We start from the raw sequence: 24,433 nt of genomic DNA on the forward strand, positions 1-24,433 counted from the left end.
AAAGGGGAGGAGGCTGATAGAATATGCTTTGAAAGATGGGTGGAACACTGAAAAAGTTTTATACTTTGGGACTCTATTAAAACATCATTAATACAATGAAAATTGAAGTTTTGGATCCTGTTCTGCATTCCATGGTAAATTTGGTTCTATATAATTTATTCCTTTTTATTCGACAAAGTTGGTTTCGCGTGGCTGAAGGAAAACAAAAGGCATATTTTAAGAGTCATGGAGAGATTAAAAGAACAGAATCTATTCTGTCATCTTCCAGTGTCAATAAACGAAATTTAAACAAATCCTATTTCGAATTGAGGCAAGCTGATATTTTAAATGTTCTTTTCTGCATCTTCAGCCATTTACAATAATTCTTTGACAGAGAGTGCTTTCCCTCCTCACACAATACCATTCATGGCTCGTTTCTGTTGTTTACTCTTTGCACGCATCAAAATGCCAGCACACAATGACTGCTGTTAGGCGACAGGAGGCGTTGATCTCTTCACATACAAATCTTCATTGCCTTCAGACATATCACTGGGTAAACAAAGTATTTCTGAAGCGATGTTTCTCTTTGGCACACGGATGACACATCGTGGATGTTTCCAAGTTGAAAAGAAAGGTTCCCATTCTTAGCTTCACATGTCATTAAGCTGTCTACTGCCAACAGTTTTTAATAAGATGGCCGAATATTTTTTTTTCTCTCTTCAAATGTTTCTTTATAACTTTAGCCAAACAATAAGAAAGCTTTCTCAATCGATTTCGTTTCCTACTGCGAGCAATCAATAATCATGATTGTTAGCCAATATGACATTGATAGATTGGCTAGAATAAATGAGAAAAGACCACTAGATTAAGGAAAGCATTATGGACCTGACGAACAAGAGAATTGCATGAGAGAAGAAATGATTGTAGTTCTTAGCCGATTCCAAGACTTCCCCAAGGTCGATCACTGATTAAGTTGATGTTGAATAGATAACCTAATCTATATTAACGTCTTTTCCTTTTCTTAGATGATAGGCGTGCTGGACCTGGGGAGAACATAATAGGATGTGAATGTGGCTAGCCATTTGCAGTAGCCAGGCCATTGATGAATTATCTCCTTTGTGTTTAATCCATCAGATAAGTAGTAACCACTATTGGAGCTACAGAAGAATAGTTCTATCTTACACAAATAGCCAGGAAATTTGTACATAATCTGTACAAGGCCATGGTTTTAATCATAGGAGGATCGCATGACATCAAAGTTATTTTTCTTTTTAAATCAAAATTAAATTTATCGGAAACATTTTCTGCTACTCAAGTGAGGAAAACGTTAGCAAAAAATATGGAAAAGTTAAAGAATGCAGCATGGAGGGTGGGTGGGTCATTGTGCGCTCTTGACAGCCATATTAGGAGTACGTTCACGCAAAATTTCTCCGACACCACCCTCCACAGCCGACTTTTACAAGCGGAGTGACCATAAAAGCCAAGGTTACGTGACCAGCACTAGTTTGATGAGATGTCGGAGATCTCCTGAATGGCCTACGTGAAGTCGATGCTGGATAGATGTAAGGACGTTGCTACGGCGTTGCAATTCAATGAGCTAATCGTATGGCGTTTAGGGTAGAACGGTCTAGAAGGGTGTTAGGAAATTATCAGAGATTGTGAACACACCGCTTTGTGTGAAGACTGCTGAAGATTCCTGTGGAGTCGAACTGGATTCAGAAACAAAGCCTTCAACAGAAAACGTGCATTTTGATACGGAATTCTTCCTCTCAGTCTGAATCATAAAAAAGGACCAACTATTTGATAGTCAATCTTATTGAGGTAAAGAAATTATAAAACTAATTTAGAGTGATTTTTAGAAAAAACTGTATTAATTGTAACTTAGGAATTCTTTGTTCGTCTCTTTTATCTATTTGATCTAAATGTTTATCCAATTCGTCTTTAAATTAATGTAAATATTTCTCTTCCATTACTAAGTGCAAATTTATTTCGAGAGTCAACTACTGTTTGATTAACTACGCGAACCTCTTTCATCTGCTTCCCTTAACAGGATTTGGGGTTTCTTCTTTTGCTATTCGCTTAAAACCAACTGTTACAGACCAGATTCTGCTTAATGATTTCTTTGCACCTGAAGAATAAAGCGACTGGAATTAAAAATATTACAAACACTTCTTGTTCGTTTGTGTTACCACCAGTTTTGACAAACTGGTGGTCATGATAAATTGAGAATATTACATTTTATATTTTAGGAGGATAAGGACCAAATCAATTTAAAGTAAACTAGCTACATATACACACAGCCCAATTTTACTCAGTTTTTGCTTAATCAATGAAAAAAGATGGATGATTATTTATATTGAATTACTAAATAATAAGATGAAGGACCACTAAGAGACAACAATAATAGTTATGTATAGTATAAAGCATCATGAATTAAAATTAGGCTCGATGATAGGATTCAGAATCTTGTTTTTAGGCCAAGACCAGTCCACTGAATGGAATCCATATCAGAACGGTGTCTTGCTGCTTTATCTATGCATTCCTTTCTCGGTATTGAGTCCCGAAATACAGCAAAATTTTAAGGTCTGTTTATTTTGATTAAAGTGGAATAGCGAAGATCCAATTTGTTTCAACAGCGAATGAGAAGTTTCTGAATTATTTTGTTGAACGTCACTGAACTTAAATCCATACAGATTTTAGTCTGTGGATTTCAAAGGCCTTGAAGAGAAGTTAAGACCATCTTAATTGCACACAGTTCGGCAATGGGTAAACTGTAATCCGGTCGTAGCAAGATACAGGGAGTAGAGATGGAGAGGATTACTGCAGCTCCCATGCATCGTATCAGATTTTGAGACGACCGTACATAACTGGTGTTTGGGCACAGGCAGTGGCTTAACCTGCATGTAATTGTTGAAAGGTTTGGCTTTGCCAAGAAGTGTTTTCTCATCAGTGAAAGCAGGAATCACGAGGGGATTGTGATAGCTGCTTTCTATAACTATAATGTGCATGTTTGCCATCAGGCCGGATGGATAGGTTCTTGGATTCATACATAACCTGGTCTTCCCACCAGCGCGAAAAAGAGGGAAGGAACCCGAATTCATCAGGCCAAGCAATGTTTTTCTGATCCTCCTACTATCCAGTGTTGGTCTTCCTGAGTCTTTTTAGGTGAGAGGAGTGTGTGAGACACGGTTTGATCATTGGCTGCGATATTCCATTCTTGACAAAGTACGAGTTTGCGATCCGAAATGCTTCTTTGGTTATCACCTTTGTACTGGGGGTTGCTGTTTGGTTGAATGTAACCTTTCTGTTACTCTGCAACAAGTCTTGTCACTCCATTGGCATCTAGCAGCAACGAGCTGTTTCAACCTCTGGATTTGTTACTGGTTGCATGACATTTGGTAATTGGGCCAAGCTGTATACACCCAAGACACAATTGTACGTGAAATCTAGCAAACTGACGGATTTGACGCCTTTTCCACCCAGTGTGGGAAGACAGTGATTATAATCATGTGCTACCAGCGATGGTTTGGAGTATTTCAGTTTCCAGGATACTTATACCAGTGGGTCTGAAGCCGCCTACCATGTCAAAGTGACTTAAAACTTTCGGTTTGTCCATTTTCGCAATGATTTACACCCATACAGCATCCTTTATATCGCTTGATACTAACTCGTGGTTCTGTTACTGAAGAAGCTCTCTATTTAATGAAAAGCGAGGTGCTGCTCACCTAATAAAACTGCTGCTCAGTGTATAATGGCAGTGATAGCCGTAAAGCATTTTACGTTCTTGTTTCATGAAACAGAATTCTTTACTGATGTCCAACATCAGCATCGGACATAAGCGAATCCTTATTGCTACGAACTTTAAAATTGGACACTTAATTGTTAGAACGGATGGTCTGATCGAAAAATAAATTTACGTATCAAGAATAAAGTCCAATAGGAAAATTTATGTGAAGAAACGTAATTTCTCTCTAGGGAATATGAACTTTCATAGGGGAAATTAGGTAAAATGCTTTCATATAGAATATTAGAAACATTAATGGTATGTCGGGTTGATTTCTTCGCTATATTGCACCAGTGGAGGAAACATGACTCCAAGTCCCAAAAGCAAGAACACGTTCTGTCTCTGTTCCATAAGCCTCATTAACACCTAGTGAAACCATTCCGTGGAGCATAAAATGTGCAAGATTACTAACAAAAGGATGGGAAAGTGAAATACGATACTCATAACTTTCTACCATTTGGGTTTGGAAACGTTAATTACCTGTAGCTCAAATTACTAATCGATAGGCGTAGACACCCATTAGGATCATCGCATGGATGGCTGTGACTGTACAGCAGCCGTGTTGATACAGCAACAGTCCACAGGGTTCCTCCATCATCATCTCTACAAAAAAAGAGATCAATTCTGCGTTCATAAGCGTTACTAAAGATAAATGTAGCAGTTACTGCAACTCTGTGTTGTTAATAACACATTTTCTTGATGTCATTCGCTCTTTGGCAACAATAGACTCTACCCTCTGCTGAGATGTTTGATATCTCACTAGAAACATCCGATTTCTGTTAAAACGTTATATTTGTTGAAGAGAGGGATGATCAGCAATAAACAAAATTATGATGAGAAATAGGAGAGCAGAGACCGGTATTTTCTCTTGATTTTCTTCAGATCATTATAGAGATGCTACCATCTATATGACTTCAAGAGAACTACATATCTTTCATATTCTTCCACAGATAACGCCGAACTCAAAAAAAAAACATAGAAGAAAGGGCAACATGGAGAAACATTTTTCAGTTTGATCTAAGATCAACACGTTCTTCCAAAGCGAAGAGCCCTAGAGGGAACCATAGAGACATTGCATTTGCGATTAGAATCTCAATGAGACTGATTTAAAATTTTATTTTTCTTTGGGGGAACTTTAAACTTCTAAAACATAGCGGGCATCTTGCTGTAGGTCATTTCCAGCAATTCTTTTTAATTGTCTTTAATACAGTACGGTTCTACGTTCGCCGGTCCACGTATTTCTTCTATCTTCTCTCTTTCTGCGATAATCAGAGCGTATCGCCAAGCAACAGCAGAGATAAATGATCAAAGGCGAAGTGGCGAATTGCTCTCCTACGTAGTCCTTCTCTTACGACACTTCACGGCCGACGAACAGGAGCTGTGGAGTAATGCATTCCAATCTCTCTTGGCCTCCTAACAATTTCGCTCTATTGTGTTACAAAACTCAGGGAAATGCAGCTATTAATATCCATCTCTCGCCATAAGTGAAACAGTGTTTGCTGATTATTTCTTCTATCGATCATATTTAAACCATTACTTTGTGTGGGGTGAATGCAGATGGCCTGGTTCCGCGGGGCCATATATTTTCGGAGAAATATTCCGAGTGAAACTACGCTGCTGTTTGCATCACTAAGCTTTAATGTTTGGCCATAAATAGTGCAGTAATAGCGAAAGAGCAGTGGGCAAAACTTGAGTTAATGGCTCAGTTTTCCAACACCCTTTTCTCCAAACACTCTTCACCGACTGGATTTGCACATGTTGGAACTTTCACTTTGTTTGCTACCGTGCACATCTAAATCTAAGGTCATTAAGTATTAGAAAGCTGAAGGTTAAGAAAAAGCAATCATCTACTGGTTTCTTTTTTTTTTTTTTTCATAAGATAATTGAGTTGTGGTGATATATGTTCCTGTAGTAATAGTTCTCAACTTCATCCATTAATGAGTATTTAATTTGCTTTTTATTCTGTCCTAGGCAGATGAATATACTTTCTCTCTCTCTGTTTTTCTCTAGGCATTGTTGATGGAGAAGAGGCTTCAGGATGCCGGATTAGCAGGAGACCAATGCGATGTAGGAGTGGTTCCTGAACTCAACAAACTTCACCACGTATGTACCGAAAAGGACAGAGTTATCAGCACACTGGAAGAACAGGTGGAAGAGCAAGTAATTATATTTAGCTTTAAGGCATGACATTTAACCTAAATTTATTCTGTTTTTTTTTTTTTTAACGCACGAGGTCCATTCAAAAAAGGCTGATGCTGTAGGAAATGAAATACGAGGTGTGGCAACAAAATTCCTGGACTGGTGTTGCTGCGGTGAAGTTCAATGAATTTGAAAAGAGGTGATATGGTGTAGTTGAAACTTCCTCCAACAGATGGTGGCACAGAGATTATCCAGTAGGCTGACAGATTGCAAGTAACAACCAGAAGCAACGAAGAGTATCATCAGGCTTATCAAGAGAGGCCTAATTTCTGCAACTGTATTGTCACTGGAGACGAGTGTTGGAAGTTTCAATGTGATCCAGAAACGAAGCATCAGAGCATGGAGTAGACTTCAAAATAGTCATTAAGGCCCAGAACGTTTCGTTTACAGAAGACCAGGATCAAGATGATGCTGATCATGTTTTTCGATAAACAGGTGTGATTTGCAAGGAATTTTTACCTGAAGGAGAAAGAGTGAATACGTACAGGCGCTTCTAAGATTATTGAAGCGTATTTCTCTGATGAGTCGCAATTTCGAGAGAAAGGAGGCTGGTTTTTGTTGCGCGACTATCTCTGCCACCAATTCTGCACTTGTTGTGAAGACATTTCTGACGAAACATATCATTGTATAGATCAATTATCCACCCTGCACTCCTGGTCTGTCACCAGCGGAGGTCTTTCTCTTTCTCAAGATGAAAATGCCCTCAAAGGAAAGAGATTTTAGGATGTCACTAAGAAAAACGTAACCATCGAACTAAACACATCTCTTTGTACGCCTTAGTCGCAATACTCTCACAGAGGGCTTGTGTGACTTGAGACAATGGCAAATTGCTATTCGCAGAATTCTCTTGTCCCGTTCTGTTAGTTTTTTTTTTTTTTTGGGGGGGGAGGAGGGGTTACCAGGCCGTTTTTGGGCAGATTCAGTCCAATTCCTCTTCATTTGCATATGACGTCACTAACCTTTAACCTAGGGATCCCCCAGAGTGACTGCAATGTCTCGTACAGAACGCTTGCTTATGTGGCATCTTACTGTCATTCAACGTTGGAAGTCTGTTAATTCTGTAGAATGTGTCATCTTGCATGCCTACTTTTGCAATTCTGTTCGAAGCCCAGTGTGCATATTTATAGCAGGTTTTGTGACGTGTTGCATGCATAGGACCTGTGCCTCCATCCATGGAGCAGTGTCCGGATATTAATGGTAGGGTAGTGTATTGTAAATTATCTCTTTGTAAATTATTGCAAATTCGCAGCGTAAATTACTCTCTTTTGAGGTTTATTCTCAATTGCTTTATTTCTTCTCTTTTCAAGGTTCTTTCCGTATCTTCTCCTATATCATCTAAAGTAAACATCGTTTATATTTGCTCTCCTTTCAAGGTTTTCTGTAGTTAATATTGGCCATATAGTGCAAGGTTTTTACTGCACTAGCCAAAAAATTAAATAAACAAACACATAAAAATTAATTATAATGAAATTAATTATGAAAATGAAAAGGAATTATAAAAAAATGGATAACAAACAACCTATGTGTTTCCCCTCCACACGTAACTAACTGTATCTGTGACTACCTATTTGAATTTCCCCAAACTGTCAGCCTCAAACACCCACGAAGCTAACATATTCCAGTAACTGACCACTTTCTGGCTAAAAGAATACTTCTTATACACTGGTGTGCAAAACTTAAGGACCAACACTATTTCTAAAGGTTACAACCATAAAATCAAACGAAACAGTCTGGCGATTTGCATAATTGTGGCCATTCAGCAGAAAGCTGGTGCACATGCAAAAATTTGAATCGTGATGAGAGGGCTCACATAAACAGATAAAAGCAGCAGTGCTACAGACAACGAAATGGCCAGTAGACAACATCTGGATGACTTTACCTGGGGTCGAATGATTGGGAAGCTCGAGGAAGGTCAAAGTGCAAGGAGTGTGGCTACAGAGTTCGGTATCTCCCATAGCATCGTCGGCCTTCAGAACGACAGGTACAGCTGTTCGAAGGACCAGTGGTGGTCGTCCACGAAAAAAAACGCCCAATGATGACCGCTATATACTCCTACAGGCCAAAAGGGATCGACACCAGACAGCGGGATCCATTGCAAACCAGTCGCACTGGACGCAGGATATCGCGGTTTACTGTGGCCAGGCGACTCCACAAAGGTGGACTGTTTGCCCGACAGCCAGTAGGCTGTGTCCCTTTAACACCTGCCCATCGGAGACACCGTTTACAGTGGTGCATGGAACACAAGGACTGCACAGCAGCGCAATGGGGTAAGATACTCTTTACTGATGAGAGTAGATTTAGTCTCAGCGATTCTGGAGAGGTTGGCACACGGTATCACCCCGCAAACATCACCGAAAGGGATCGATATGGTGGTCGAGGTGTTCTCGTCTGGGGAGGCGTTATCTTGGATGGACGTACACAACTCCAAATACTGGAAGGCGGGAGGACGGTGACGATACCACTGTGCTACCCACGCATACATGCTTTTAGAAAGTGAGGACATTGTTCGTACTGATTGGCCTGCCCGGTCCGTCGATTTAAATCCCATCGAACACATATGGGACGCTCTGGGGAGACGCCTAGCTGCACGTCCACACCCGCCAAAAAATGTTCACCAGCTGAAGATGGCGCTGACAGAGGAATGGATGATGTTACCGCAAGAACTTATCAACAACATTGTTCTAAATATGGACAGGCATCGACATTAGGGGTGGTCATATCTCCTACTGAGGACCACCTCTTCCCTTTGTTCCATCTTTGACAGTGATGCATCTGTATTATGGCAGCCAGTGCTATGTTGCCATTTTTGAATAAAAGGTTCCTTTGGTATGCTTTTCCCATATCCAGGCCACTCCTATGAGAAGCTACAGGTGAAAACCTGATTGGTCCTTAAGTTTTACACACCAGTGTATAATTCAGTCTAAATCTTTTCCCAGTAATTTGAATTTATGGCCCGCTAGCTTCCGTTCGTTCCTTTTTCCAGTTTTTTTCTTAATTTCTTCCAAATCTTGCTCCATTATAGGTTTGCCTTATTTTATTCCAAATTTTTTTCCTTTCAAAATTTTATGAAGGTGCTTCAATTGTTGCCCTTTAAAGTATTCCACAGTTGCATCAAATCTTTGTGAATTTACAGTTTTCTTTTAGTTTTTCGACATTTCTTTGGAAAAAAGCTGCTGTGCCCTAAAAGTTGAACGTATAAATGCAATCGTGTGGGATTCGAAGTTGGGCGAATCCCACAAGATTGCAGTTTAAAGCATAAAGCGATTCATAGGATGGGTTAAATGGGAAGATTCGTGACATCATGAGACATCCAAGAGTCAAACCAACTGCATATAATGATTGCCGCTTTCTTTCTTTTCTGGATCGCTGAAGGTCTGTACAGTAGTGGACTGGAACACTTTGGAACACTTCAAAGATGATTGTTTGTTTGTTATTTGGATTTTAGGAGCATTAGCAACTAAGGCCATATTGCTCCGGGATATGCGGTGGTCATTCCCTGACCTTCCCGCATCCTCCGTATTTGGTGGTGATCGAACCCCGGTATAATCAAGAAGCGTGTGCTAGGCACTGCTGCTCCTTCCCACCTGGCTACGGAGGCGCCCTTCAAAGATGAGCGAATTGATTCGAAACCAACTTTTAGAAAATCAAAATTGGCTTTAGCTTTTTAAGTGCTTCAAACAAATAACCAACAATTTCAGACCCTATTAACAAAAGTACTTTACTTATGTTAATAGGGTCCGAAATCAGTGCATCCCCTGTGGTGTTGCATTTATATAATAAATACAGACAGACCCTAATCAAAATATAGACAGTTTACTTTATGTTTGTTAAAATTGGGACAACCTGATTTCATACTTCTGTTTATTAACTTCCACTGAGTTTTATTTATTTTCATTACGTACAGCGGTGTCTTTATTTCAGAGGAAACTTCGAGCGCAAGATGCAAAAAAAGTTGAGGCCAAGGCTGCTAAAATAAAAGAGTGGGTGGCTAATAAATTAAAAGAGGTAAGTCAGAAGAGAAAAAAGAAAACATTTCCTAAATATTTCCTAGTTCATAAATAAACGAATCTCAGAATATTGCTTTGAGGAGTTTCTCTCTTTTATTTAAGTTATGTTTACTATTAGAAATATGTTCGCTAGAAGATGCTAGGCCGTGATTAACTTTTATTTATTTTTAATCAAGAAACCTCTAAGATGTCAGGGCCATTTTTAGTTGTTAAACATTTCCATAGCAACAAAAATTACATCGGCTTATCGAAGAAGCCGGTAATTCGCTTACTTTTCTTTTTTTATCTTTCGCAACTGTTTTCTTACAGCTCGAGGAACAAAACCAACACCTCCGGGAGCAGAACCAAAAATGCAACGAACAACTGGAACTGTTGCGAAACCGGCTGAGTCAACTAGCGCAGCTGAGCCCTCGTTCCAGGAGACGAGACAGAAGTAACACCGAGGTAAGTGCGTCCCAGGTCACGCTCGCGCTAGCTCGTGTTTCACGGCGAAATCATTTGTCATGGCGAAGTTGCGGGAGGTCATTGGAAAAGAATTCGAACGGTAAAGTTCGAATATACAGAGGAAAGTATTTCTGACTGTCGTCTATAAGACGTTCATTCGTATTTCAACCACAAAGCTGTGTCTAATTCTCTTTTCCTCTTCCATTCGATCTTCCATCCTTCCATTCATCCTCTTCCATAATTTCATTCATCCTTTTCCATCCTTCCATTTCATCTTCCTCCATCCTCTTCCATTCATCTTCTTCCATCCTCCCATTCCATCTTCCATTCATCCTCTTCCATCCTTCCATTCATCCTCTTCCATCCTTCCATTCCATCTTCCATTCCATCTTTACTTCTCTCTCTCTCTCTCTCTCTTTGCTCATTCTCAATGTAAACGCTGTCTGCCTTTACACGCTTTAAATTGCCGAAATAATGGCAGGCGACCGATCTGACACCAGCCCGACGTGTTTACCACGTCTGAAAACGGCTCGTTGTTCTGTCGCGATATATCGATTCCGTAGCATATGAGAGCCGCGATCAGTTATTACTGTTGATGTACGTCAAGAGTGGAAACCATTTGTCATCTTGTGTCTGCTCTGTTTAAACCTGACCTATCACTCATACACCTGGCTTGGCCGTCAGGTATCGATTCCTCCAAGTTTAAACAGACTACATGGAGAACAGGAAGGAATGGTGCTCACGCAGACCTAATACATGTATTTTGTAAATAAATATCTTACAAGATTTAAATGAATATAATTATGTTTTATAAATACGCTGAGAAGTAGATAATTTTTTCTCTTATGGAGTTACATTTAGTGATGGATATTTTACTAAAATCGTGTAGGTCTTTTTGTTTCAAACGTTTTTTCTGTCGCATCTCAAAACGCAGACGAAATTCTGAAATTTGTCTCTTCAGCAGATGAGACCAGACGAAAGATATTCCGTCGTCTGCTTCTGTTAGTTATTAGTATCTTTTAATGGATTCATCACAGTCAACTTTGTCCTTTTAGATAAACTACTCTTAAAGGGAACTTTGCACTATAACATTAAAAAGGAATTCAACTGTTCATATCGCTCTAAAAACGTTCATTTCCTTTTTGGATTTTTTTTTTTTTTTTTTGTACCAAAGAGAACATTGCAAATTTCATCTAGTGTCTGCAGTAGATGACATTCTTTATTTGCATAACGTATAAAGGTAACTAAATAAAGCCCAAAACGAATACAGAATATAAACAGCAGAAAGGTTTCAAAAAACAGGTGCTAATTAGAATTATGAGCCATTGCATGTGTTGGTATAGCAACTGATGACGTTGCTTCACTAGCAGGAAGTATAGTGTGCCTTACAAAGTTCCATCGTTGGGGATTTCGAGGTGATCTTTTATTTATTGTTAAGTTAGCCGGTCTCAGTTTCTCTACTGATTTCACTTCAAAAATATGTCAAAATTAGTTATATATGCATTGTCAGTCAGAGGACGCTTAAAGGACATTGCAACGTACGTCCTCGTGGGTAGCATAATTGGTATAACTACTGTCCTCCTACAACCGATGGATATGACCTGAGTTCGAATCCCGTCAATGACGAGAGGAATTTATGGTTCTCTTTCATAAAGCGGCTGAGTCTTTTGTCTCAGGCGAGGGTAGCATGGTTTTCGTCAGAAAACAGCAAATGGACCACAGAACACATGCAATTTACAGATATATTGTACATTACAAGCAATATGGCCTAAGTTCCTGACGAGCCTAAAACCCTAAAGCAGCCATAATGTAGATTATGCTGTCCTTCTAGGCGAAGAGTAATAGAAAAATCGAATAACTGGTGGTTGGGTTAGGAGATCTGATTATAGAAAGCGACGAAGCAGCTAAGGCAATGAGGTGTTAGGGTGTCCCAATAGTGCAGTGAGGTGTTAGGATGTCCCACGTACACTACTAACATCAACAAAAGTCAAGCGAAGACCTTAATTCCTTACCGTCGTTCTTAGATGAATCTCTGTTTACACGTGCACAATTAAACACCATCATATAAACTAGGGCTTGCAAACCGGTTTTATAAACCGGTTAAATCCAGTTTTCATATTGGGTTGTTAAAACCGAAACCGAGCTTCTAAAACCGGATTCGAATATTTTTTTAGTAGTTTTTTGTTACGCACATTTTCTTTTGTTTGTTCTTTTGTCTGGATCGTTCAACTGCTTTATGTGTTAAACATGCTTTTTATTTTATTTTATTTTAAGGTACGAATCTCATGGGCAAGTGGCCCAAATCTAGGAGGGTTACCTTTTATCTTCCCACCTGTATCATGGCACGATGCAGGTGTACTCATTTACGACTGAGTGAGTCGGAGCGACAGCGTAAAAGAAAATGCTCAACATTTCTCCTTTCCATCTATCTTGTTCACCAGGCAAGTTATGGAACGCGCCTTATTGATGGTTATCCACTAGAAACAGATTCGCTGAATATTGCATCAAATTTCAATCGTAGAAAGTTTCTTGCTTCTTTATTCCTATTAAATTTGCGATCAAATGTTCTCCAAAAAGCAGCTTCACCAAATTTAGCTTTTATGTCATTTTGAAAATACAATATATTTAATTGGGGGAAAAACAATTGCGAGTAAATAAATAAAAAATTTCTTTCGTGAAAATTTTGAAACTTGCCTCGTTTAGACTCTTCATTCAGTGCTTGCGGGAGTGACGCATAGTATTTTGCCTTTGTTATCTTCAATATTTTTATTTAAAATTGTCGGTGATATAAATTCCTACTAATTAATATTTATTACTCTTAATATGTCTAAGATGAAATCAAATGTATAGAATTATTTTGCTCGAAAAAGCAAAGATGAAGCACAATGTTCAAAATGTCAGAAGATAATGAAGTCGTCTGGAGGATCTACATCATCTTTGATGTTGCATTAAAAGAAAATGCATCAGATTGACATTAAACAAGATAGCAGTGAACTCCTGTAAAAATGGTAAACATTAGAAAACTTTATCGTTAAAAAATCTATGGAAGAAGAGATTTCAAAATTAGCTGCTTTAGATGGATTTTCTTTTAATTCAATTGCCAAGAGTGAGTTTATACAATCAAGCCTTCACCTTCAGAGAAATACGATAAATTACCACCAGCCTCAGTGAATGGAATTAAAAATATGGTTCTGAATTATTATAAAACTAAGAAAGAAGAACTCATTCAGCATTTCAAAAATGCATTGGTTTTGGGTGCACGGTATTCATTGACTCCAGACGAATATACGTCTATACAAAATAAAAAGGCATATGAATATAAATGTGCATTCAAAAGACAATCATTGGTCGTTAGGTCTTATTGAGATTAATGGTTCACTTGATAGCAGAAGAACTGAGCAAATTGTGGATGGACATTTGAAGGAATTTGGTTTGAACTTTCGATGAGGATATTGTTGCCTGCACCACAGATGGAGCAGCAATGATGATTAAGTTTGGCAAGCAAATTACGCCTAATCATCAACAATGTATAGCCCATTGTATACATCTGTCAGTTATAGATGTAATTTATGAAAAAGCAATCAATTATGGTGCCACAGTCTCTGAGTCTCCCAAAGACAATGAAAAAAATGAAAGAAATTGAAGAAAGACAGCAAGGCATGCTTTATCAAACCAACTTTACCGATGAACTCATTTATTTCTTCAATCCAATGGCCAATATGCACAAACTATTAACAAAGTCAGAAAAATTTGCAAGCTTTTTCGAAAATCGCCTACCAAAAATGACATATTATAAAATTTTGTTAAAGCAAAATTTAATGGGAAAGAATATAAACTTATATTAGATTGCAAGCCTAGATGGAATAGCACATTCTATATGATTGAGAGACTTTTGAAATTGAAAAATTGCATTCCAAATGCTCTATGTGCAGTACTGTCAACTGAAGCTGTGTCTGACGATGACTGGAAAACACTTGAATTGCTATGTGAAACTTTGCGACCAATTGACCTCAGAAGATATAACCTCAGAAGATACAGACTTACTTAAAGCAGAGTCTTCAATAGAATTTCTGCTTGCTAAGCTTGATACAGCAGAAAACCCATTTGCTTTCAAGTTTCACCAAAGCCTTTTGCAGCGTTACAATGCAAGACGAAATTGCCAAACTGTGGCTTTGCTGAGCTATCTACACAACCCCAAAAAGTTTAGGAAAGAAGATTCAGGTTCAAGAACTTTTGATTTTCCAAGTAAGCAAGTTTTGAAAAAACACACTGAAGAGATTTATCAGAGATTATTTGGAAAATATTCCGAAGGAGTCTTAGCGTTGAATGAAGAAACTGAAAATAAACGAACTGTTCTTTTAGAAGAAAACAAAGACTCATCTAGTCCGATGTTGGGGATACACTCATGCGAGAGTATGATAGTGTAATAAAGAGATTAACTGAAGAGCCTTCAAAATATCAGAGTGAATTGGAAATCAGCAAAGAATTTAAAATTTCGGAGGCAACTAGCAGTAGAAGTGAAAAGCTGGAGAAAGTTTATAGAGCACTGCTGACCATTAAACCAACAAGTATCCAATCTGAGAGGGTGTTTTCGATCACAGGTCTCTTTAACACAAAAATAAGGTCAAGTCTATCAGGAAAAATGCTTAATATACTGTGTTTTTTAAAGGATCATTTTCAGAAAAAAGCTGAGCAATAAATAGTAAATAATTTCCACAAGCTGGTTTTCTTTTCACATTATTTTTATTTGTTTATTATTATAGGGCTTATTCCTTTTTTCGTTTACTATACGAGAAGATAGTTTTTATTCAAAGGATTTTAATACAATTTGTAATTTTGTATAATCTCAAGCTGGTTACTTTTTTGGAGCATTTTTATTTTTTTACTATAAGAGGTGATAGATTTTGTTTAAAAGATTTGATTACGATTTGTACAATCTACCCAAGATAAAATAAATGCTTGTGTTGTAAGCTTTTAATTATTTTCCCTAAGTCTGAGAAAAAAGGTTTTAAAACCGGTTTTAAGAATAAACTCGGTTTTGAAATTTCTCGGTTTGATGCAAGCCCTAATATAAACTTAAGCATTTCAAATACGCTTAACTGACAGGATTAGGTAAGCGATTTCCAAAAACTTCTATGGTGTACGCGCACAACAATTGTGGTGAGAGATTTCCGATAGGTGTCCCTTAACTTTGTGATAATCTTTTACTTCAGATTTAGACATCAATATTTACATTTATTTCGACTGCACTAATGGACGTATCTATTTCAGGATTCTTCAAGAGGAAGCTGGGAGGACCACGGATCGTCTGACGATGGGCTACTACCCGATGTGCCAAGGAACCAAGTGTCTGCATCGGCTAACTTTTCGGGCGCCGATGAAGACCCGGGGTCACAAGAACAGGCTGAAGGTCAACCGGACTGCAACCTCAATATTCCCGCGCGAAAATCAAAGCTATCGTTTGACAAGGCCAGACAGCTAATCGACACGGCGTGTCAGGTTTCGCTCCACAGTTCGGGCTCTATAGACCCTTCGGAGTCCGAAGAAGATGGCTATCGGACTTCTTATGCGGAGACACCACCGCTGCACGGGTCTCTGTCGTCGTCTTCCCCTTGTAAGAGTCACATCGCCCCAAGCACCACTCACTCCGATAGCAGGAAGATGTTTCCAAACGCCTCTCTGCCTTCCAGGTCATGCGCCGACGTGAAAAAGAAACCAGCGTCCAGTAGTCACTCAAAATCACTTCCGAGAGACACTCATCATCGCGAGGTGTCGCCGGCACATGTGGCGCACCAAACTTCCGGTGCTACTCAAGTACCTCCAGTGATGACTTCCACTAATATCTACGGTAGCCTGGACCGGAAGTTGAGGATGCTGAATGTGGGAGATGTACACGGAGGAGGGGAGAGGAGAAGGACTGTTCAAGCTAGTAATGATCTCCATGACTACGCAGAGATCTACACTCCCAGTAAAGAAACCACCACCTTTGTGGGAAAAGAAGAGGATGTGGAAGGTAAACCACCCACTCCACCTCTTCATAGGTTTCCTTCTTGGGTAAGTACCATTGGAAATTAAGTTTTGTCAAGCAACGAATCTTTTAAGGTTACCATTCTCCTTGGTTCTTTTTTTTTTTTAGAAACTTAGACTCATTTTTACAAATTGAACGCATAGTTTTAAAATTTTATAAAAATTTTTATTTATTTTTTTCCACAGTGGTGGGATATGTCAAATTTTAATTTAGCAGAATCTGTTTATTGCAAATGGCCCCCAATGTAGCCATAAAGGCTAGAAGAGTGCTTCATAAACGCTTACAAGTTTACGTTTATAGAATTTTTTCTTGTATAAAGTTCAGAATCCAAAAAAGAAAGTTCAGAATCCAAAATGAGGCCTAGATCATTATCGAAGGATAACAACTGTCATGATAGATCGAGAATTACCTCATCTACCCGTGTTTGTATTATGTCCATAAATTGCACGAGTTCTGTGGTCAATGTGCTTGCTTTTATGAGCGAAAAACTGATGTTTCTTGGGGAAGAACTTTATTGTCCTTGCCTGAAACAGACTAACTCATCCACAGAACAGAAAACCTATAAAAGTTCCTCGAGTCATTGACGGGATTCAAACCAGGATTTTTCCGTCTGGTGTGGGAATATATAAAGATTAGATCGCTGTATATGCGACAATATTAGCACATTTACTTAAAGAGGCTCTAATACAACCGCAAAAAGGAGACTGGAGAGAATTTATGCTAGAATTTAGTTTAATTTCAGAGTTTACTTCATTAAACTCAACTTTAGTATATTTGACTTTACCTTCAATGATTGTGTATTAACGTTGTATTAAACTGGAGAAACATCCAAAACACCTTACTGTATACATCTGTGACTTGTCAATGAGTATCGTCTAGACCTTGCGAGAAGATTCGTAGTTGTGGATATGCCCTCTATCAATGATGGAGGACGAAGTCCAAAGCCGGCTTTGTTGATATTTCCAAGTTTGGCATTCTAACTGATATTGATCTGATATTTGTTACTTTTAGTGTTTCATTTTTTTTGGTTTGAGTGTGACCGCGTATTCCGTGCTCTCTGATGGATAGAACAGAATTCAAAAACTCCATTCAAACATCATCTTTGGATTGGTTAAATTCCAATCTTAAATTCTGTTCGCATTACAAATCACCATAGTACAGTTAATAACTACCAGATGGCTCTGCAACTCCACGTGCAATAAATCTTAAAGTTCCACTTCAGAAACGACCGTCAGCCCCATCTGGTGGCGCATCGGAAAAGTTCATCTTCCTCAGTATACATCGCTATGGTAACATAATGATTGCCCGTTAAAACCATGGAAACAAACAAACTATGGTAATTGATGTGCCAAATTCGGATGCGCCCTCTAGTGGTAAGTAAGTCCATTAAGCAAACATATTACGAGTACAAAGAAACACATTTCTTTTCTTTTTTTTTATTTCTTCTTCACTTTCTTAGCAGGTAGACCGACACTTTCTATAAACAAAAGTAAAAACAGCACTTTTGGAAACCTGAAAGAAGCTTAGAGACTTGGGAGGGGAACTGAGGGGAGGGGGGAGATGATGTAATGGAACAAGTCAGCGAAACAAAAGTCAATGAAGCAAGGAAAGCTCATTTATTTAGTAGTCTGTCGGCTTTGCACCTTCCCCATGGCACGTGGAGGGACATGCTAATCACATCGGGAACTCCGTTACCTTTCATTATTCCCTACCTCATTATCTTGCAAATTAAGGTCGCTGGCAAAGCCAAAGTCCTTTTCCTTGTCTTCTTTCCCCTCCCTTTAGTCGTGTAATCGGCGCCGTTCATCAACGCTAGCAGTGGGGAGGAGGGGGGCTGTGTACACCACGCTCCACTGCCTCAAGTGTGTTTAAAATGCTTATTTTTAATGAGCAGCAAACGCAGCAATAAGAAGTGACTCTGTTTCTGACGTATGGTCCGTTACGTCAGCGAGTTGAACAGTTAAATTAGTGTCCCCCAAAATAGACACCCGTAAGGGTTACGAGGGAACAGCAACAAAAAAATGAGAGTAATAAAAACAAAATTATCATCCCCAGTAGTTAATACTTAACGTTCACAAATATCTTTATGCTGTTGCCATGGAAATAAAGTGGGGGAGTTCTTCAAATGATTCAGATTTTCGTCATAGAAACAAACAACTTAATTGTGGTAATGTTGCCAGAGTTGGTGCTCTTGAATCAATTTATAGAATATAAATATGCAGTTTACTAGAGCTTTCCAGTTATCTGAGTACCACAAAGATTTTACTATATTTGGAGCTAAACACAGATGAATTAATAAGTTTCTTTTAATTTCTAGGAATCTAGAATATACGAGGTTGCTGTGGGTGGAATTAGCGTGTCTTCTGACTCCCTTCAAGATAAACAAAGTGTTGTCGAAAAAGGTTAGTTTGTGTTCGTTCAGAACCACGTATTCTTAGCCAATTGTATTAATCTGAATGAAGAAAAGACTTTTCAAATGTGCTATTTATAGCATAAGACTTCTTAAACAAATTACTTCATTATTAAGGCTAAAGATATATCCCTATTTCGACAGTGATTTTTTAAATAAAAACCCATTTTGTACGTAATTTTGCAAATACACATTACTTTATATTATTTCTGTCCTTTGATTAAAGGAAAGAAAGATTTAAAAAATTAACTGATGCATGCCATGAAGTAAAAAGGATTTTGAATCATGCGCGCACTTTGAAACATGTGTTTCAAGCCTTGGCCGTCTTTTAATAAATGCTTAACTAGACTGGAACAGTAGCAAACTTCTACAAGCCAAATTGAAAAGTACAACAAGCAATCACTAGTGATTTCCACGGACTCGTATCCAAATCCAGTTCATGATCCAAAAGAAGCTTTAAAAAGAAGACAAATTAATGAACTCTCCAAGAAAAAGAACTTACTTCTGGATCGCAAACAATCTTAAACAGTCCAAGAAATTTGATAATTCTGGCCATGTTATCCACACTCAACAGAATTTATGTTCGTTTTCCTCTCCTCTTGCTTGATTAAAGCATTTTCTTGTTTCTTTTAAATATCATGCCAACATTTGAAAATCCATACATAGTCCATCAATCCAAAGTACCTCATATCCGTTATACTGAGGTCATTTCTCCTAAATGCGTTGAAGAATGTTATGTTCAAATTTGTTATACCAACGATTTTCAAACTTACATTTTGGGAGTTCATTAAGACAGCAGACTAATCAGATGGTTGCTTGTAACTTACTCACAGACACTATATTTTTGCCATGGCTATGGAGTCATATGGAGTAATAAAGGGAAGTCCTTTATTACTCCATATGACTGCATAATGCACAAGTTCCCACTGCGGCATTGCCACATCTACGAATTGGAATAATGAGTTCAACGGATATTTTTCCTGGAAGTCTCTGAGCAGATAACTGGCAGATTTGGTCCAGTTATTGGTGATGATGGCAACGAGCAGATCGCTGACAGTTGAAGGAGCCAGCGCAAGGGAACGCCTGAGGCCAGGAAATGTTGGCGCAGAATACTATTTCTGCACCATTTCCTGGTCACTGACATTATGAGATCAACATTTGGTGATTGCCCAGTTTGTAATATTTGTTCTAGAAGAAACCAGTCAGCAAAACGTAGGTGATCATGAAGGGAAAACAGATCTTAGAAATCGTCCTGAGAGCAGCAAGTAGGAGGATCCTCCATCTGCAGAACTCTCAGAATAAGGTGCAGAAATAAGACCGATTAGCAGTTTTACCGAGAGATAAGCTTCCCAACCTGAATAAGTTCAGGAAGTCTTTGTATGAACAAAGTGTGAACCATAAAAGGTGTTCTGTAGATGGCTCAGTTGGGGAGCCAAAATTATGTTTTTAAAAGTAGTCTTATTGTGATGCAGAAGCTGGAAATCAGAAATATGATTTTATGCTTCACCAAAAAATCATATTTCTTGTATTTCAGGATAACACATCGAGTTTAAAGCAGATTCAATAACAATATATGTAGTTGAGCTAATTGAGTTTTTCTTAGTTTCAAAGACAGACATTATCTCCCACTTAAAGAACTCTGAACATATTACTTCCGTTGCATATAACTAGTAATGGTAAACTGTTCTACAGCTTCTGGGTGCCACCATTGGAGAACCAGGAGTGAAAATATTAAGAACTCTTCCACCTTACTCCCAACAAACAAATATACTACATGAATATTTTATCGACATGGTCCAGAAAACGTCAGCCATACACACGATTTTTCTTGGGTTGCAGTCTCTATTTATATAAATTTGTTTTCAAAGATGGTGCAAAGCAATCATAGTATTAGGCATTAGTTTTAGTGATTTCGAATTAAAAATAGCTATTGTTAATGAAAAAATTTTATATTAACTATTTCCGTTTTGTATTATTAGCATTAATAAAACAATTCAAATCAAAACATAATAAAATGAAACGTGTAGTCTTACGTTACAAAAAGAATCCATAAAAGTAACGATATCTTCTTTTTTTTCCAGCACCCCCTCCACCTCCACCACCCCCTCAGAACAAACCTAACCCTGAGCCTTTTGTCAATGGTGCTTTTACGGACCTCAACATTCCAGTTTACGCAACAGTTAAAGGGGTAAGTCCTAATTTATATTCCCTAATTATAAGACCCATGAGAACAAAAGAACTCTTCTTTTTCTCTTCTGGCTATAAATAAAAAAAAAATCGTAGGATTTACTGTTTAAAACATTCTGCTGCTAACAGAATTTTTTCTTTTAAACAATTTTTTTAAAATAAACAGCTGTGTCACTCGAACAGCCATTACTACTGTTACGTAACTGCTCGCTCAGCATGAATTAACACTTCCGGTCACGATATCAAATCAGTCGTAGCACATGACCAGTTTACTATCGCGTGCTGCACTATACAGCGAATTGGAACAGAATCACGTGTGCAAATTGACTGCCTAAATTTGCGTAATCAATTAATACCGCGTGTCATGCAATGAAAGTGAATAATGAGTCATTGTTGAGGGCCCTTGCTTAGTTGATGAGACATATGATGTTGCATGACGCTCGTGACACGTACTAAATTCGTCTCTTGAGTTATGGTTCCGTTCTTCAACCTACTCTTGCTACAATCTGTGGGACAGCCAGAACTTTCCATTACGCGTGTTTTTTTTTTTTTTTTTTTTTTTTTTTATTGGAAATTGTGTTTTTCTTTGCCACTGACTGTTATTCATGTTTTTAATTAACATCGTGTGTTGCGTAGATAAAGCGCATTAGACAGGCTCTAAGTGATGAGAGACTGAACTTTGTTTGTAATAATAAAATGCCAATTTAAGTATGTGTTGTTTTTTATTTGTAATAAAGATAAAATTGTTTTTCTCTCTTCATAGAGGGCGTCGCAAATTCGTTCTGTTCCATTTACTGGGGAGTCGACTGATTCTTCAGATAATGAAGACACGCGGGTGACAATCACAACTACATCATCGCACACAACCAGTGGAGAAACGGAATCGAGTGCCTCTACCGGAAGTCCAGGAAGGGGAGCGAAAACTAGTCTCACTCCATCTCCAGCCAAACACAGCTGCGTGTCGCCAACGAAGTCTGTGAAAAGAGGTTTGTTTATTTTTTTTAATCTATTTTTTTGCAATAATCGGAAGTGATTCATTCCAGTAACGATAGGTGGCAGCACTATCTCAACTGGAAAAAGAAAAATATTAATTTATATAAATAGGCGATTTTTTTTTTATTTTTGTAAAATAAAGATTTGGATTAAATATATACTGTATATATTTTTTAATAATTGTAAGTGATTCTTTCCAGTAACAATAGATGGCAGCACTATATCTGAACTGGAAAAAATATTTTAATTTATAATAGACATTTTTTCTTTTTGTGAAATAAAGACCATTAGCAGGCATTCCCTTTAAATAATTTTGTAATAATCTTAAGTGATTCTTTCTAGTAACAATAGATGGCAGCACAATATCTGAATTTAAAAAATATAATTTATAATAAAAAGACATTTTTCTTTTTGTGAAATAAAGATCATTAATAGGCATTTGAGTTAAATATTTTTGTAATAATCGTGATTCTTTCTAGTAACAATAGAGGGCAGCACTCTATCTGAATTTTAAAAAAATATATTAATTTATAATAAAAAGACTTTTTTTTCTTTTTCTTTTTGTAAAATAAAGATCATTAGTAGGCATTTGGATTAAATATTATCCGTATTTGTTTAAGTAATTCGAATAAAAGAGTTTTTTAATCTGTGGTCTCAGATTAAAACTCTTTTTCCATTACGTGTGCTACTGACATTGGATGTCGGCGAAGCACTTCATTCCATGCTGTGACCAGGTAGCACTAAAGTGGCGTGTTATACCCCAGGAGGGGGGGGGGGATGCAAAGAGCCATCCGCGCGCACATCTCCCTCCAGCATCACACAATTAACCGTTGTAAGCTAACTTAAATTTTTACTGCCTGGAAATGATACTCCATTATAAGCCATCAGGTGTGATGGCTGCTAATGACGACTTAGTAATTGCAGACATAACGATTCTGGGCTGTCGCATGTACGTGTGAAAGATGAGACGCCATCTGGAGTTTTCCTTAATAAGGTCATTAATGGAAATTAATTACAGACTGTTACCCGTCCCTGGTACAAAGTGGCTCGTTAACAACTCCCCAGGACTGTGTTGACTAGCGACATTAATCTATAGAGGTTGAAGATGGAAAGAAAAGATGGTACATGTGTCTTTTGGTGAGTGACACTGTCATAACGATCATGGAGGGTGATCGGATAAATGCGGCTAAAAGTTTCATGGCGGTAAACCAATTTTTTGTAATGTTTATATCAGGTGTCACTAGATGGCACCGTGGTCGTTTTTTTTTTTTTTTAAGAATGTTTTAATCGATTATTTTTCCTCCTATTTTTAGACACCTCCACGGAATCCGTTTTGTCTGACGACTATGCTATCCCGCCAGACGCAGCATTACCACCAGATGCTTGTAGCGTTGATTCGGTAGAGCCTCACACTCTAAGGGCCTCTGCGCCTGCGGATGTATCCAAAAGAGTAAGTAGATCTGTGTGACCTCCAACAACTGCGTAAAAAACCTCTCTTCCAGCTTAGAAATTGATTTATTGATTGTGCTATACTGCTAATATCAATGTGTAGCTATCAATGCTACCATACAAATTGGAGTGGAAATTTTAAGTTATTAACAAACTGTGAATAATATTTTTAACCTTTCGTGAATTTTCGCCTTGATGCTACTTTTAAACAAGCCCAAATTGAGTACTACGGTTGAGAACAGGGAAACATATATTACAGAGGTCATTAGGTTAATTGCATCGTTTATCTTTCTTCAGCAATGGAATGGCTTCTTCGAATTGCTTGGTTCCTTGGTTTAAAAGCAATCTAACGGCCAAAACCCTGGAGATCTGTGCCAATCTCTAGGGAAATATCTAGTGATACTTCTATTAGGATCGCTTGAAGACACTTCGCCGACAGTTTACTACAGAGGTGGGAAAAAATATGGTCGGAGAGCTGACCAAAGTACGTTCTGCCCAACCTAAAGATTTTTTTCAGGTTTTCTCCTGTTTCAGAAATATATTTACAATTAACGTGCAAGGGATAGATGGGTATCAACATTCTCTTTGAATGCGTAATCCTCATCTGCTAACATATTCACTCTTTTAGATCTATTCCACTATGAGAAACAACTGGGTTTGCCCTTGAGAGGAGAACAAGGGATGAAAAGCAATTACAGCTTATTCCAACCCAATTTTCTTTTTACTGCCGCAGCTCATAAACGAGAAATATGGAATAGAAACACTCGAGGAATGTATTTAATTATGAAATATCCCGAATGGTTAGATTCACGAACTTCTCGAAGATCTAAATCAAATTACCTTCCTCAACTTTTACCATCCTCTTAATTTATTAACTGATGGATGTCACTATGGTGACGTTTTTGCTTCCCACGTGTTATAAGAACAAACAACTGCTTGAGGCATCCTTCAAA

General features: G+C 38.1%; 1 protein-coding gene across 2 annotated transcripts in view; it reads left to right on the top strand.

The window, feature by feature from the left end:
* Window positions 1-24,433, top strand: part of LOC150088430 (pleckstrin homology domain-containing family H member 1-like) — a 227,776-nt gene that overhangs the window by 119,933 nt on the left and 83,410 nt on the right. For both annotated transcript variants that reach the window (XM_090369506.1, XM_090369507.1), the window contains exons 4-11: window positions 5,774-5,923; window positions 9,884-9,967; window positions 10,279-10,413; window positions 15,685-16,467; window positions 18,759-18,843; window positions 20,933-21,039; window positions 21,802-22,024; window positions 23,345-23,481. In XM_090369506.1, the coding sequence (XP_090225632.1) occupies window positions 5,774-5,923; window positions 9,884-9,967; window positions 10,279-10,413; window positions 15,685-16,467; window positions 18,759-18,843; window positions 20,933-21,039; window positions 21,802-22,024; window positions 23,345-23,481 (1,704 nt within the window). The remainder of the gene's footprint in view (window positions 1-5,773; window positions 5,924-9,883; window positions 9,968-10,278; window positions 10,414-15,684; window positions 16,468-18,758; window positions 18,844-20,932; window positions 21,040-21,801; window positions 22,025-23,344; window positions 23,482-24,433) is intronic.

The sequence above is a fragment of the Mastigoproctus giganteus genome, chromosome 3 (assembly GCF_048544385.1).
Source record: "Mastigoproctus giganteus isolate SK-2022 chromosome 3, ASM4854438v1, whole genome shotgun sequence".
NCBI lineage: Eukaryota > Metazoa > Arthropoda > Arachnida > Uropygi > Thelyphonidae > Mastigoproctus > Mastigoproctus giganteus.